This window comes from Chlamydotis macqueenii, chromosome 10 (genome assembly GCF_036417535.1).
Source record: "Chlamydotis macqueenii isolate bChlMac1 chromosome 10, bChlMac1.mat, whole genome shotgun sequence".
NCBI classification, from domain to species: Eukaryota; Metazoa; Chordata; class Aves; order Otidiformes; family Otididae; genus Chlamydotis; species Chlamydotis macqueenii.
Window position 1 is genome coordinate 17,604,887 of NC_141565.1, and position 16,809 is coordinate 17,621,695.

Sequence of the window (16,809 nt, forward strand, 5' to 3'; positions counted from 1 at the left end):
CAAATCACTTCTTCTAGTGAATTTTAAGCAATGGGCGTATTTGTCGAAAAACGTGATAAAGAAAAAAATTAGCATGTTTCTGTAAACTGGAAAATCATTCAGTGCATGAGCTTGGATGGATCTGCATACTACTATACCGCAGACAAACAGATTCTGTACCTCATTTTTGTTATCTTTTAGGCCACTTTTCCACTGTTGCAATCTTCATCTCTTTGTCATGGTGGCCAATGGATGGCATGGTAGATGTTCCTTTAGCATACAAGAAAATTATTTTTTGATTTATTGTGGCTCTCTGAGGTGTCAGGCATATGAAGGCCACCAGTCAACTGCCCTTGAAAAGTCTACTGAATAACTTTTTGTATAAATAATATGGAGTATCTTGAGGCAGAGTTATCTTACCAATGTTGCCTTGCTACTCTTCTGGCTCCCTGTAGAGATCATTTGTGGGACTGGATGAACTTTGTCCCTCTTAGATTTCTTTTCATGTCTGAACAAACTTTTCTTCTACTCAGAAGACTCAGCAAGAAGTTTCTTGACTGGAAGGCATTTCTGTGAAAAAAATCTCCCTGATGGTTCAAAAAATTATGTGAAGAAAGTGCATCCACCCACAACCTCGAATTGCGGAGAACACAAATAAGGACTCTATAGCCAAGAGCCATGAGTGGGATTACCAAACCTTCACCCAGCGCATGCATTAAAGAGCAGAAGGCATACTGGATTCCTAGAATTTATACATTTTTATGTAAATACCCTTACCAATCAGTGCAACTTTAGGTCAATATAGATGGTTGTGAAGTGAAACATAAGACCAGTAACTGGACAGATTTGTGCTTCCATCCCTCTACTGAGAAGTCTTCAGTGACTAAATACCAAGATGTCAGTGGAGTCAGTTCTGCAAAATTTCACTTGCAAAGATAAAACCCTTTTATACTGTAAATGAAGAAGTCACTGCTGGTGCTGGATTATCCAGTGTCCCTGCATAACCACTGCATGACAGATACAAGGCAGGTTATGGATGAGGCAGACAACAGTACCTGAGAGAGTTAACGTCTTCAAAAGTCACTGTCCCTCAGCTGCAACCTTCATAGTGGTTTAAGCTGCCTCACTTTACTTCATACGTCCATGGACCACAAGTATGCGTGGTACCTGCATTTCAGCTACAGATCAGTGTGTTGTTTAGATGCACTGCTTCATCTCTTGTGATCTGACCATGCCCTTATATGCCTCCCAAAATGAAAAACTTATATTGGCTAGAAGAGATATGTAAATCTCTGAATTTCAGTCCCAGAAAGGCATACAAAGACTGAATACATAATTTTCTTTCTTCATTGTATGGTATGTACAAGAAGAGCAAAGCCAGAGCTGACTTTCCACTCAGTCTCCCTCACATCTGTACCTTTTACGAGGCATTATATCTCCAAGGACCAGAAAGCCATATTCATTTCCAGGACCCATCTTGGATTGGTAAAGTGTGACAGCGACATTTCACAGGCTTGAGCCTCCACATTCAGTGTAGCCTGTAGTGATTTTTCTGGCAAAATCTCATTGACTATCATTTTCTATAAATGATCATAACGAACAAAATTTTTATCTGTAGTACCAAAACTGCTCTTCTTTTGAGTGCATGTAATTTCTCTTGCTATTAATGGGAAAGTGACACACACACACAGAGCAGGGTAGAAGGGCCCCTGAAGTATTCTAACAGCAATACTAATTTCTCCTAGTGGGTGACTTTGTCCTCATAGCAATAATTAAGCTACAGTACTTTATAAAATGCAAAAAGTCTCTTGAAGGTTGGAGCAGGCTGTTATTCTAACCTATTACCTTTGTGAATTTTCATCCAAATGAGAAAAATCTGGTAACAGAGACATACTCACACAAGATTCTGGACTTTAAAGTACAGGCTGAAAACACTGCCTAGGTGCCCTTTTTTAAATTATTGTTATTAAAAGCAGTAAATATTTAACAAGCAAAAGACACAAAGAAAATCAGTGGGAGATGTGCTGCTTATTCATCAAGGCAAAGTCATCATTTGGGAAAAAAACCTCCACCTTTTATCATTGTCCAGAGAATCCTGCCTTTGCAAGGAGGATCTAGTTGCTCAAGTACACACCAAGGGAACTGAAGTGGAAAACAGTACATACTCCACATTTTCAGGTGTAGGAGTCTCATTTCCATGCAGTGAGAATCCCTGCAGCTGTAACCTTCAAACAGGCATCCTCATGAAGTCAACATAACCAGCATATTCCAAATTCCAAGGTGAGCAGATCCATTCTGAGTCTGCCCGGAATTATTACCACAGCGCAGTGCCTGGGGACACTGTGCTGCGAAAAGCAGTGCTTTAAATAGCATTACTACAGTTTAGAGGCATTTATTTATCCTAAATAGTTAAAAGTTTGTTACAGGATCATCTCTATTTCAATAGATACAGAAGTGTCTACTGTTATGACAGAGGTCTTAACTGTTCTCTTACCTCAGGTCTATTCAGTCTGCAAGCAAATTGTTAGTCTTCAATGGCATCTTCTGTTGTTGTAAAAATTTGAGAAAATTTACAGCAAATTTAAAAGTTTTATTCACTCTTTTTAGGTACAAATTCTAACACAAATCCTGGATGATAACAGACTTAGAGGTAAATTGAAAATGGAATAAAATCTATCATGGATTTAACAGAGTTGTAGGATGCAAGAAAAATTTTGCAGGGATTTCTGTTAAGATAATTTATTTTCTAGATAAAGAAAATTCCATTAATCTAGTTTAACCTATATATCAAAGCATTTATTTTGATACCACAGATATTTCCTTATGTAATTGGAGAACAAAAGGATGGTAGTAAGGAACTGGCTGAAGAGTGAACAATGGCACTTTCTGTTGAAAACAAGATAGGGTGGAGTTCCTCACCAGCCAGTCTTGGTAGTGATCCACCACGGCCTTGCAAACAGACACACGGAAAGCCTCAGCACAGGGAAGAGGCAGCACCTCATGACCTCAGCCTAGGAGAGTCACAGTGGGTGACATTCAGCAGCAAAAACTTCAAGGCCACTTTCTGAGGTAGAATTGGTAAGAACATACGCCATCAGCAAGGAGGCATGAGCTGAAAGAAGCAAGCCTAGAATATTAGTCAAACACTTGCTGATTGTGGCTTGCTAGCACGACGCAGCTACGAAAAAGGGCAGAAGCAACCTAGGCTGTGGAAAGTGAAGTCTTTGCAGCAGAGATGGGGAAGTGCTAATGACACTCTAGAAAACTGGCAACCGGAGATGTCAAATAAAGAGCATAATTCTGGCAATCCTTGTTCAAAGAAAGATTCACCTAAATTACAATGCAAAGAGGGCTACAAAAATAGGCAGAGAAAAAAAAGGAGATGAAGAGGCCATGGTTATTTTATGCCTACTGAAATGTCACCTGGGTGAAGGAAAATACATCAGAGTCATCCTAATGAAAAGAGAAAAGAACACAGTTAAGAAGTAAAATATAGGTATAAGCAGGACATTAATCAGTTCAGCTTGGATATTAGAATAATATCTCATCAGAGAAGTGTCTGCAACAATCTTTCTTAGAAGCTGTATGGCAAAGAATTGCCACTTTAAGACCAAAAGGATTACTTTCTGAACCAGACTGCAGGAGACTGCGCCTCCTCAAACAAAAGCCTGGACATGATGATCCACAGGTTTTAGCCCCATAGAATCCTAACAGGGGACGCAAACTGAGGTTTCTAAGAGATTGCAAGTATGCTGCTTACAAAAACTGCTTTTCTAGAACAAATAGATAAACATAAACCAAGCCATTTACATAGAGAACACACCAAGAATCTGGGATGCTGATCTCCTCTACTAACAGAGCTGCTGGCAAAGACTTTAATTTTGCTGTCGCTCAGCAGAAGGGCAATGCTGGTGTCAGCTGCCAGACAACAGCATTAGAAGAAGCAGCAATCCTCCAAAAAGAGACAGGCATATATTACAGCATTTGTGCAATGAGTCAGAAAAAGCTGTAAATCAACCCAACATCCTCTGGACCAAAGTTGCTTTAGGAATATAAAATCTCTGTCATGGGCTGAGGGTCTAGGAAGGCAGTTCATTCGTTTGGGCTCTATTTCATCATCCCATGCTATCAAACTTATGTTGTAATTTCGCCCCTTCCAGGTGGCTATCGCAAGGCATGTAACATACTGCACCCCTTTTGGGTAAATACGTTACATGCCTTGAATGGGAAAGACTTAATTAGACAGAAGTTGTTTTGGTTCTGTTCTCAATTCTGCCACAAATTCAGTGTATGACCATGTCAAGTAACTTATTTTCTTTGTATATATCTTAAAAAAAAAGAGAAAAATAATAACTTTTCTCTAAAACTCATGTTTGTCCACATAGAACATCTCAGCAAAGGCTTTTACTATGCCTTTGTAGAGCACTTATCAAAATAAAGAAATAAATAAATATCAGTTATTGGTCAACATCGTACAAACAGTAAACGAAAATTATCTTCACTGATGATATCGTTGAATACATAGGCACAGAAACAGTAGAAATAGTAAAGGTAATGTTAAAATTTAATCAGAAAATCAAAACAATGAAAAAATATTAGGAATGTAGAGCTTGTTAGGGCAAGCAGAGTCTATTAACTGTTCAGCTGTCCAAGCACAGAGCAGAAAATCTCTTAATTACTTATCACTGAGTACAATGACCACTATGATCCCAGCTGTAATCAAATACATAATTGAAAGGGAACTAAACCATAAATCAAAACCAAAAACACAGAGCCAGATCTTCCCACCACTAACTTCAGTGGAATTACCTGGCTGAATACTTCCACTCACTCCAGCAAACCAAAGCTAACAATTATTACTCTGAACAGCTTCACGCTGCTGATAGTGTCTTCCCCATAAACTAGAAAGCTTATGCACAATGACCTAAATTAGTACAACACACTCATTTATTTTTTTGTCTTTTCTGTCTGCATAAAAATTAGACATACATTGTTACCCTAATATTTACATAAAGCATAACAATGAATTCAGTAGCTGGGTCAGCAGCAGTTCATCTGCATGATAGCCATCTGCATCATTGCGTTTTAGTCTGTTTCAGTGCATCTTAACTCACAAAATGATGTAACGGGGAACAGACTGGCTACAGCTTCACCTCTACTTACTGTTCTATTTATGAAGACTGATGACAGAAAACTGTAACAGGCAAATAAGAAAAACAGTATGAAATGCATCTATAATAATGTGGAACAATTATGTGTCACAAAATGTAACCACTTGGAAATTCAGTCTGTCAAGGAACTGGACATTTAATTATTATAATCATCCTAAACAAGAACTAATTGAAAGTGAAGATTCACTTTTATCTAGAATTTTGCTTATGAATTTTAAGTATGTTACCTATTAGGATATAACCGAAGATACAAAAATCCACACAAATTACCCTCCTTCCAGTAAGCCTTCTTTACGCAGTACAAGGATGCTCTCCTTTTTTTTTGATGCATCTGAATGAATATTTCTAGCTAATGGCTAAATTCTTTTCCATATCTAGATTCAAAGAGGCAAGGAATATGTATACTTTGCTATTCCCCTAGAGAATGGATTTATTTTAGGATAAGAAAAGCTATGTCTACTTTCAAATTTTGTCTCTTCTTCGTGCTTTCCTGCCATCACTTATGAATGTAAAAGTTAGAGTACCTAGAACTATCTAAGGAAATAAATCTAATTGCACAGATATAACCAAAGTATGCCCTACAATAATTGCTACTGATTTATAGATTCCATCTTTTCACCTTCATACAACCTTGATAGTTACTAAATCACAGTTGAAAATACACTAAGACATAATTTACTAACAATGTCCTGTCAACTCGCTTAGCATTGGGATCAGCTTCATTTTTTTATGTTGTACTGTATGTGAGATATACAGTACCTCAGACAAAAATCATATTGATTCTAACATAAACATTTTCTTTCTATGACCTCCTAGGTTATATTCATGTTCTAAACTCTTAAAACAATTTTACAGATCTTAGTGTCATTAAGAAAGTCTTATCCTTGATGCACCACGGAAGTTCAGGTGTGTGCTTCCACTAATTTCAGCCAGGTGTCAGATCCTCAGGAATCCAAGGTGCATTTCAGGTAGAACCAAATCTCCTTGCTTTTTCTTGCAAAATTAAAAAGTACCATTCCATATCACAAAATTCAGGTTAAGGAACTGCAGCCACAGTTGAAAGGTGAAGTACTGTCCTTTTTGCTGACCAGTTTCATAAGTTCAAAGAATTAAGTCAATAGCATCATCACAAAAAAAAAGAGTCTCTGTGTAACAGCCAAGCAACAGTTGCACACGCCGTTGTTCTGGTAGTGACCCACAGGTTTACTCTTTGCTACCGTGTTACCTATGAAAGAATAGGAAAGAGTTACCTACACAGAATCGATCACACAAAGCACGTGCTTTGTTGCTGTTGTACACATTAATACCTCATGAATGAACTTGCCCCAGCCATACCTACATACCTCGCAGAGAAAGAGAATCTCTATGCAAACATTAATTACACTGTTATTCAACAGGATAAGGGAGATTTCCAGATTTTAAATTGCTGTTTACTATTAAATTTGCCGCCAACATCTCCTTCTGCTTTATTTGGCGCAACATCATTTTCAACATCAATGCCTACAGCACAAGTGTATGACTTGCATCCCAGAAGACCATTCATGCAAACTGCTCCTCATTCCCAGCTGTCCAGCTGATGGAAGGGAACTGGGGATCAGGTAGAACATGGTCTGCAGCGGGGATGAATTGCTCTTGCAGCAGAAGCCACTCCCGGATAGTTCTTCTCCTACAGGACACTGTGGTCTCTTAAGCTTATAACCATACGCACACTCAGTCAGGTCTCTCAGGGACATACGTGCAAGAATTAATGTACACACAGAGTGCACAAACCCAGTGGGTTTGGCTACATGGTGAGGAGGGGTCATGTCAGATTTTCCATCCTGGAAATGGATGAGAACAGGCAGCCGGCAAGGAGGAGAGCTTTGTCAGCTCTGATCTGTAGTGTCTAGATGTGTTACAAAACTGAACAGACACTCAGCAGAGAGGAGGTTTTATTTCCTTCCCTGAGGTAACTGATGCAAGGCACGAGCTCTTCAGCTCTTCTCATTTTAACTGTCCCACTCAGCTACTAACTACTCATCTAAATAGTTAGTAGCATCAGGAGTCTCCTGTGCTTCATATGCTTCAAGTTATTCTAATACTTTCACAAAATGAAAAGATAAGAGGACTTAAAATTTATTAAGTAGCATTTCATCTTTCAGTGTATAATTAACCTGTGCAAGTCATTGTCCCAACTAGCACTGATCCCAGGGTCCTAGAAAGCTTTAAAAATTGATTAGAAATTTAAATGATAATGAGATAATCTTTGCTACATAACATAGAAAAAAATTTAATATGCAATGGATCTCAACTCTCATGTTGTAGACATAAGCCAACTATTAAACCGGAAGAATGTCATGTATGTGTACATTTTCTCTAATTGTACGCAAGGGTTTTGCTGTGTCTTTCTGATTTCAGTATTCCAGCACTGAGAGACACAGGCTGCTGTATGGTTTGCACTACTGAGCGTAGTCAGATAAGAGAGTTTATAAAATCCTCTTTGTATAAAGTTTTAATAATGTACTTAATACATATTTTATTGATTGAGCTGAGTTTGGACAAATCTTTTGTTCATTTTTAAAATTAAAAAAGAAAAAGTTATATCATACTTTCCTTTTTCCTATAACAAGGGAAAATTTCTTTCCATTTTATTTTCCTTCCAGTTCAATATTGCCTGTGCCACAGGCTTTTGTTGAGAACCTGGAGTTACCACTACTCACTATATTTGTACAACTACTATATCTTGGTAAACAGAGAAAAGCACCCACAAGACAGGCAAAATACCTACGGGGAAATATGGACACCAGGACTGATTCAGTAGCACCATTTTTGCTGTCTAGCAAGCAGACATCCACATGTAAGCTTGTCATTCAGGGCTTCCTTAAGGCACAGTAGACAGAAAGACGCACTCGTGGGAACACTCTTGTGGATGGGCACAGTCATGCTGTGGGATCACCCATTTCTCCCCCCGTGACTTCAGAGCATCCTAAACAGCTTGGCTTGGACGGAAACATGCCTGCAGCTGGGCAGAATGAATCTCACCCACAAAACTTTGGACAAATCATGTCCTTTCTTACTTGGGCCAATAAAGAAGACAAACGTTGTGATTTCAGAGATTTCTGACTTTCTCAAAAAGTACAATACTAAAAGGATCTCCCTTATGCTGTTGCTAACCACATGCACAAGAAAATATAGTCCTACCTGAAGATGCTCAAATCTAAAACAACACAGGGCAGCAAAAGGAAAACACCACCAGGCAAGGGAAATGAACAGTTTTCATGTCAGGAGTACAGTAGAATGAGTCACATCTAAGCACAAGTGCCATTTGTTTGCTTATCCTTTCAATTAAATGTCCCTCACAGAAATCTCCCATGGTGATAAAAATCAATGCAAAATGCGTTACTCCGCATCCCAGCATAGTAAAGGAAGATTTTAACGAAGTAACATCTGCACTCACATGGCTACACTCTGCCCTCTGTTAGACCCACACAAACTTACTGGAGTTGATGAATTTGCACAGGTCTAATTGCAGGCAGGATGATTTGTCCCACTCTAGCTTTATGAAGACATCCCTCAACTCATCAGAATGCATTACCATATTCCGTAGTTTGCTGGTTGCAATATTTGTCATGGGTAATAAGATAAATGATCCATGCCAAATTTGCCTTTCTATTAGTAAACTCCCACTGACTCAGGCTGCCTGTTTTCACTGTTTAAGAGCAAGAACCATGAGCACAGGCTATATGACTCATGTGGTCAGTTGACCTCAATGAACTAAAAGGCAACTGTTCGTAGGAAGGGAAGAGACAGCCACATGAAGGAGGACTTGACACCTCAGGCCTTCAGTCATCAATGCCAATGTAAAGTTCTTTCTTCTACCCTTCATCCCTCTAGTATCTATTGAAGGCATCAGGGATATTTAACCCTAGCTTACTCTTTTACAATAAGGTCCTTTTGGTATAAATTGCCAGCTCTCTTCTGGTATGTCCAGAGATGAAGTTGTCTTATTCAATATCTAGAACTCCTACTTTGCCAGTCTCACTCTTCAGTGTGATGCTACAACATCATCCTTTATCTATATATGAGTAGTTAAAAGTCAGTGCCTATGAAAAAATGGAAAGGCTGAGGGTAATCTATACCTTTCAATAACCGACTGCCAGTTACTCATACTCATTCTAGAGCGTGCGGGTCAGCTTTTGGATGTAGTATCTGTCACAGGAGAACACTTGGACCTAGGCACTCTGTAAACTACATCTTTGGCACTTGGTAAATAACATTGCTTTCCAACAATTCCTCTGATCTTAAAAACAGGCATAGAGTTTGTCACACTGGCTGGTTTGGTCAGATTTTTCCAGTGAGTCTGCCACCATGCAATACCTGTAGCTGGGCTTTAGACTACCGATATCACACCACAGCTGCCCAAACCATCTAATTCTCTCTTTTTCGTACAGAAATTAGTACAGCTTTCCCTCCTTAGAACAGCCATTATTAAACAACATTTGGCGTCAGTATTTGCTTATTAACTGAGACTGTAACCTAATCAACAACATTCATTCCCAACTAGAAGACGTTGTAAAGAAAAAAGCTAAGCATATGGCTTGCCTTGCTATTGCCCGCTAAAGACTCCTTTATATACATTATAAAAATGATACATTGAGATATGTAGTTCGCTATGACTTGTTGAACTTCAATGCACTGAGCTCATTTTAGATTGTTAAGCAGACAGAGGATATGATATTTTCTCCCTGCTGGTCATTAATTAAGAAGTATGACGGCAGAGTAAAGGTTTTTTTTAAAAAAAATACAGGCCGTCTACAGGATGGCCTGTAATTAGAAATGATCGGAACCAGCTTGATTTCCTTGGATCTATGTACTCAGTCTGCAAATTGAAGAATTGATCCTGCAATGTGATTATCTTGAGTGGCACTCCAGCACTGAATAACTCAACCAGACTGGCAGTGAAAGGGCAGTTCTGACCCAGCATTACCCTCTCTGAGAACAATCGCATTAATCACCACTTTCCAAAACATTGAGGAGTCCAGTACTGATGCCCACACCCATAGATGCAATGCAATAAGCAAGTGCTGTCAGCAAACTGCCACCTTTAAATATAGGCGATCTCTGTACTTGCCTTTGTGGTTTTGACTTTATTTCCACTGCTGCAAGACCAACCTGAATAGTCGGGTAGTACTTTACAGTCCTCTCCATCCAAACAGGGGTTCATATGACACCACCACTTCTGTAGGACAATGGAAGCTAGAAAAAGAAGTAGGAAAGAGAAATAGAATACAATCTTTTTTAATACTGTTGGTTGTAGGAGGGAGGTGCCCTTGTGCTGTTCAATTGTTTTATTACAAAAGGTAGAAACCAACAGTTGCTGGTTTAATAGTTTATCACACTGACTCTGTTTGAGCTAAAAATCTGGCTAAAAAACTCCATCAACACACAGAAGCGTAAATGCCAAATGCAAATGGTGAAAACAGGCAAGCACCACCAGAGACTGATTTGGCTTCGTCATTTGGATTGACCTCTGGAAGTGTCTTTCTGTCTCCGCTGACTGCAAAGAGGACTTGCCTCCTTCATCTACGTGCTTCAGTCAAGTATCTGCTCTAAGGTGGAATGAAACTAAGGTTTCTTGTTTAACCTGGATATGCATATGTGACATTGGACGAAGAAATGCCAGTTTCTCCCTTCACTGAGTGAGAAAATAGAATTGCACAGAGATGTAAGCATGTGAGGTCTGTCAGCAAATAGTGCAGATAAGGATGTGGAAACTACTGGAAAGCATTAGATTATGAACTAAAAATCTAGCTGCAGTTACACTGCCAGTTTTGCAGTATGTTTTGTACAGGAGTACACCACAACTGTTCAAATTTATTAGTTTTCTACCCTTAAGCCTATTTCCTTTAATAAGACCATGCTTGTTATTTTTACAAACGTAGTCATGACTTCGTAATACTGCTATTAACAACAGATATACTTTCCCACAAACCGCTGCAGACATCTGCATGCATTTCTCAGTTTTGCATTGTTCATGAGAATCATCACGTCCCAGAAAATGATTATGAAATGTATCATTCACAATCTTACATAACCTAAATTGGATTTTGAAATAAAATATGACTTCAGTGTTTATTTAGTTAGTCTGCATTATTCTACTAGGTGTACAAAATATTGAAATGCGTGCTTTAAAAGATACCACATGCAAAAGAGGTAAACAAAAATAATTTAGTCTACATCTCGTAAAGCACTTTTTTCCCTTTTAATTTCAAGGTAGATTCATAGTTCTGCAACCTTCAAATCAGGGTGACAAGCAGGCAAATTGACATGAGGATATGGCTGAAACGTTCATTCAGTTACTTTTGTTTTGCACTGTCACTCTAAATCTACACAAAAAGCACTTTGAAAAATACATTTCTGGAACATCAGCTTGGCTTTTATAAACTATTCTTTCAATCTCATAAAATTATAAAATAAATGCATGATTTCTTTCAGTAGTCATTCAGACCTTAGATCACTTGCATTGATGCTGATCGATTGTTGACAAAACAGATGAAACTTCATTGTGCTTCCTAGGAGGGGAGGGATCATTTCCACTGCAGACATAAGGCCCAGTCATCTATTTTATATCTTTGCTACTTTCTAAATTTGTTTCTATTTCTATAGCGCATTTATTTCAGGTAAACCTGAGCAAGTCTAGAAGGCCAGATTCAAGAAGACTGAGGGCATGTGCAGAGGTCCCTAAGCAAGAAGTAGATCCTGGTAGCAAGCTAGCTGTGTCTTCAGAGCTCTGCTTCAGAGCCAGCGAGTCCTCCTTGGAGGCCTGGCTACTGCATGGCACAGCTCTGCACAGTGCTGTTGTCACTGTGGATGTGGTGACGTGCTGAGACTTCACCTGCACTCTGACATATGAATAAGCTTTCATCTATTTAGTGCTACCCTAAAAACATAAGTTCAACTTCAGACCTTGAAAACCACCTCTCACTCACCCAGGAGACTCCTGCAGGTACCTAGAATCCCTTGTGCCTCAGTTACTCTGATAACACCTTAGATCCAACCTTTTTCATATTGGTTTGGGTGCAATATGTTTTGAGACCACAGAAAATGCACCAAACATGGCAGTTTTTATGTATTTATACAACCTGCATCAACCTGCTCATAAAACTGGACTAAAAAAAAATTTTTTTTTTAAAAGGCATTAGTTGACTGGCCAAATGCACAGCAGAGGAGTGGGTTCACACTGCATTCTTGCCCAATTGTGATCATACAACTTCCTGGTCCATGCAGACCATGTGGAACTGAAGGTAGTGAAAGTGGCCCATCATCTCCAGCAGTACCATCTTCCATTAAAACAAGCACAGATGTGAATGGGAAACATTGCTGAGTCAATTTGTAACTCAAACAAGCTCCACAAGCCCTTCTGTAGACCACATATTTCACCACCTATTAATCTCTTGTTTAGATACTTTCATAGAAAGTGACTCCTACCCTTCTGTTGACTGATTTCTATTCTGTGCAGATACCTCTTCTTACTTAATACAGATCTTACTCCATTAGCTTCCAGCAAGTCCCCAATTCTTTGCTGTAGCAATTCACTAATTCTTACATCCATTTTATGTCCAATCTTCGTAGTTGTAATGTCCACTCTGGTGATTAATATGTCCTAACTGGCTGTAGCTGTTCGAGTCAAAGACACTCCTGAGATTAGTCCATTAAAATTCTCCATCAGAGACTCAGGCTCATCTTCATAGCTACAGTTCTTTAAGATTATTGTCCCTGCAACTGTGTGGCTCACTGAAGGATACAAAGGCTTCCTCTTTTCAGATTGAGGCACTCTTGGAGAGTTTTCAACAGATGACTTCTCTAAGAAATGAGAGCAGCTATGTCACCCCCATACACAACCACTCTTGTGAAGGGAAAGGAGACTGTTTTAGTTTTACATTAGCCAGCTGATTTGCTGAAAATCAGCCAGAAACCAGCCAGAAATCCTGCCAGAAATAAATCTTCTGCCAACATCATTCCCTAGATAATGTGACTTCATGGAAACAGCAGGTTCATAGAGAGTAAAGCCAAAAGGTGTCAACACATCTCATCTTTCCTCATGCAATTCACATGTTGTGCTCCCAGTTGTGTTTGACTACACAGTGTCTTCTAAGCCAATCTGGAATAGCTGAAGAAAGAAACTTCTGCCATTTTCATCAATCAACAATCTCAGCATGAAACACACAGCCTTAGTTTTCTTCTTCTTCCCACCTCTTCCATTGTGCTTTCTTCTCCTACATTACAGCACCTGTTAGCAATCATCATTTTCTCCCTGTGAAGGTATTGAACATGCTGCAATCTGGTAACTTTTCAATCTTCTGCCTGATAAGCTGGGCTGATTGAAGTTCTTCAGTTGTGCATCACAATGCATTTGTCTTTATTAACGCTGTTATTTCAAACAGGTTCAATTTCCTGTGGGTAGGACTATGCCATGTGACTGCCTTGGGCTTGTCATTAATTACTCCTCTGCCTCACCAGATAAAATCCACACATGTTTTTGTCAGGAGAGATTCTATATTTGCTTTCGGGTCACTGCTGAAAATGTTGCAGGTGTCAAGTGTAGAGCTAAGCACTGTGAAATCCCGGTAGGTATGTGCCATTTGACTATCACTTTCTTTCTGATGACTCTTCAGAGATATGTGGTTTTGAAGTATGGTAGGTAACTGACACTGAGCAGAGCACACAATGGCATAGGGGTTAAAATTAAAGAGCGTACAAAAATGAGACTTAAATCCTCAATTGTATTTAGTAACCAAATCTTTTGTTGAATAAATTATACATTATCTTCCAAGGTAACTTGGAAAACCTGGGCTTACATGTATTAAACCCAGAAACTATCTGCATTAGTCTTCAAAACTCCTCTGGAAATGGAACCAGTAGTGTCTGGCAAATCTCTTTTCAGAAAGCCACATAAAGTCTTGTGATCTGTATTCCAGGAATTCCTTGCTAATTGAATGTCATATGAACTTCTCAGTTAATTGCACGGGATTGAGATCAGCCTCAATTGTCCCTAAGTATCTAGACGATGCTACCCACCCTCTCAAAATTGGCACAATACTAGTGCTCTTCTAGAATACCCCAAGTATTCTGAAATACATTTTGAATTACAACTGACCAGAGATCAATCAGCCAGCTTACTAGAGTGCTAAACTACTCAGGATCAGAATTAAAAAACAAACAAACAAAAAAGTTTATCCCTGTAGATGTTGGTTAGTACCTCTCCATCCTGTTACTTATCAAAAGCAGAACTGTGATTCTGGTTTGCCTCAGAATTAACAATGCTAATATTTCATGCATTATGGGCCAATGTTTTTTTTTTTTAGGATTTCTGTGTTTTCTATTTGAACAAGCAAATTCACACTGTTTTTAGTTTGGACAAATAGAGATGTCTTTCCTACTCCACTGGATTAAGTTTTCTTCCATACAAATTTTCAGTACACTGTACTATTCATTCTACTGTATAGTCCCCTTTTTTCTTTGAGTACTGACATAGCATCCTTTTGAATTCTCAAGTATTCTGAAATCCATTCAAAAACAGTGGGTGGGAAATCTTCTCAGCTCTTTCTTCTTTTATCTATTTCTTATGTATTGATTTTTTGTTTTCTTGTCTCTATAAGGTCTCTTCCCTTCAGTCTGGAACCCAGAAAGGTTCAGCCACACTTATCCTTTTTCTTCATATGGCTCTTTGGCCCTACAGAAAATTCTTAAACAATTTTTTAGTCCCACTCACATTTTCTCCAATCTGAGTGTTTCCACCTCATAAATTCTAGGACTAAGAGAATAGCCTGGATGGGAGATGATTTGTCTAGTGATGATTTACTTAGAGGCATTTAACGCACTTTGCTAAGATAGCTACTCTACAAACAAAAGTTATTAATGTTTTATCTTCTTGGCAGTAGCTGTTAGACAAGATGGAGGTGCTTACTCAAAGATGTTTATTTCCATAAAGAAAATGGGTATAAACAAAATCTCATTACTACTTTAAATGTAATTTAGTCTTTGACAGAAGAATGGGTTGACCTTTGCCAAGCAAAATGTTCTGTAGCTGTAATCAAGTAGTACAGCTACTGACCCAAAGAGTTCTTGCCCTATACTCATCTAGGCTATGACGAGTGATTTTACTGTGTTTGTAAAAATGCTGGGAAGATCTCAGTCTGTAACAAACATTGATTTTTCACCTTCATATCCTTATTTTTAAATTAAGTACTTTGACTTCTCCTACTACCCATATTTAAAGTTTCCGAGATGAAAGACACTGTAGAAATGCAAAGCACTCTATAAATGTCAGTTAGGCCCCACAATACAGTAAGTATTACTGCACAACATGGAAAATGACTGACTTGTAGCAATCAAGGCACTTAAGACTTTCGTTTTATGTATTTACAAGATTTAACTAGCTTTTACTTTCCTTTCTGCACCACTTCAACACCTTTTCCTTGGAACTCACCTGGATAGCTATAATTTTTTTCTGTAATACCAAAGTACTTAGCTTCCTCCTTAGCACAAATCATGAGAAAAAAAGTTCACTTCTATGTGTAGATGTATGCCTGAATGTAATTATTCAAACATCCATTCTGACTTGGCTCAAATAGGGGGCCTTCCTGAAATTTTGGTAGCTGTGAATATTGGTACATGTATTCACTACCTCTTCGAGCAGGGCTTAGCCTTAACATACAGTGCTGCTCCAATAAACTGCTGCTTTAAATCTGACCTTGTGTAAAATTCTTTAGCACCTGTCAACCTATTCAAGATGTAAATATCCAGCTGACTTTCAATTTTATCCTAAAAAAACCCATGATGATGGGCTTTCTAAGCCTTTTTCATGGCCTATATATACTAAAGGGCACACTGCCCAATACCCATCAAGAAGGGTCTCTGATGAACTAGGCTCTGCCCCCACCCAAATTAACAAACAAGCTGCCACTGAAATCCCTATGTGGGATCTAGGTCAGGAAACCCATATGCTGCAAGACTGGGAAAACTAAGGAAAAATACCCAACTAAATTAAAAACCCGTAAAATATTAAAACCAGATGTATACATTTCAAATGAGAAAGGGTTCTTTCAATTTGATTAAAATTTACTCGGGAAAAAAAAAATCCAGATAGGTTATAGAAGAAAGCTACTCAAATGTCAAGTTCATGCAGACTTTGCTAAAGTCCCAGATCTTTGCATTTTTCCATAATCTGTGAGCATCTATTTCTTGCAGTATTCAATTTCTCATGAACCATCTCCAATCTATGACCAGTGATGCACTTGGCCTAAAGAAAAGCTAAAATCAACTCATTGTCTCCCGGGTCGTTAACCTAAAAGAGAAATCAGGTCGTTCTCTAAAAGAGAAATCAGACCTTCATTTAAAAATAGCAGGAAGCAGCAGACTTCTGTAAAATCATCAAGCAGATCTCAACAAAATGAACTATGCTTATCTAATTATATAACCATCCATTTGTTTGGTCAAGAAAGGAAAACATAATTACATTCTAATGGCTTTGTAAAGGCTGCTCCTCTGCACAGAACAGGAAATACGATCCCATTTACTCTGCTCCACTGGTCTTTTTGGTGCTGCCCAAGAAACATGCAAACTCTGAAAAGTTCACAGGCAACGTCAACATAAGAGAGACTGATTTTTATCCTATTTA

The 16,809-nt window shown here is 38.6% G+C and overlaps 1 protein-coding gene across 1 annotated transcript in view; it reads right to left on the reverse strand.

Annotated features, from left to right (window-relative positions):
* Positions 1-6,259: 6,259 nt before the first annotated feature.
* The window catches only part of TAFA4 (TAFA chemokine like family member 4), a 60,301-nt gene continuing 49,751 nt past the window's right edge, over positions 6,260-16,809 (reverse strand). Inside the window, exons 5-6 of the mRNA XM_086755874.1 lie at positions 10,302-10,385; positions 6,260-6,375 (exon numbers count right to left, since the gene is read on the reverse strand). Coding sequence (XP_086612000.1) covers positions 6,260-6,375; positions 10,302-10,385 — 200 coding nt within the window. The remainder of the gene's footprint in view (positions 6,376-10,301; positions 10,386-16,809) is intronic.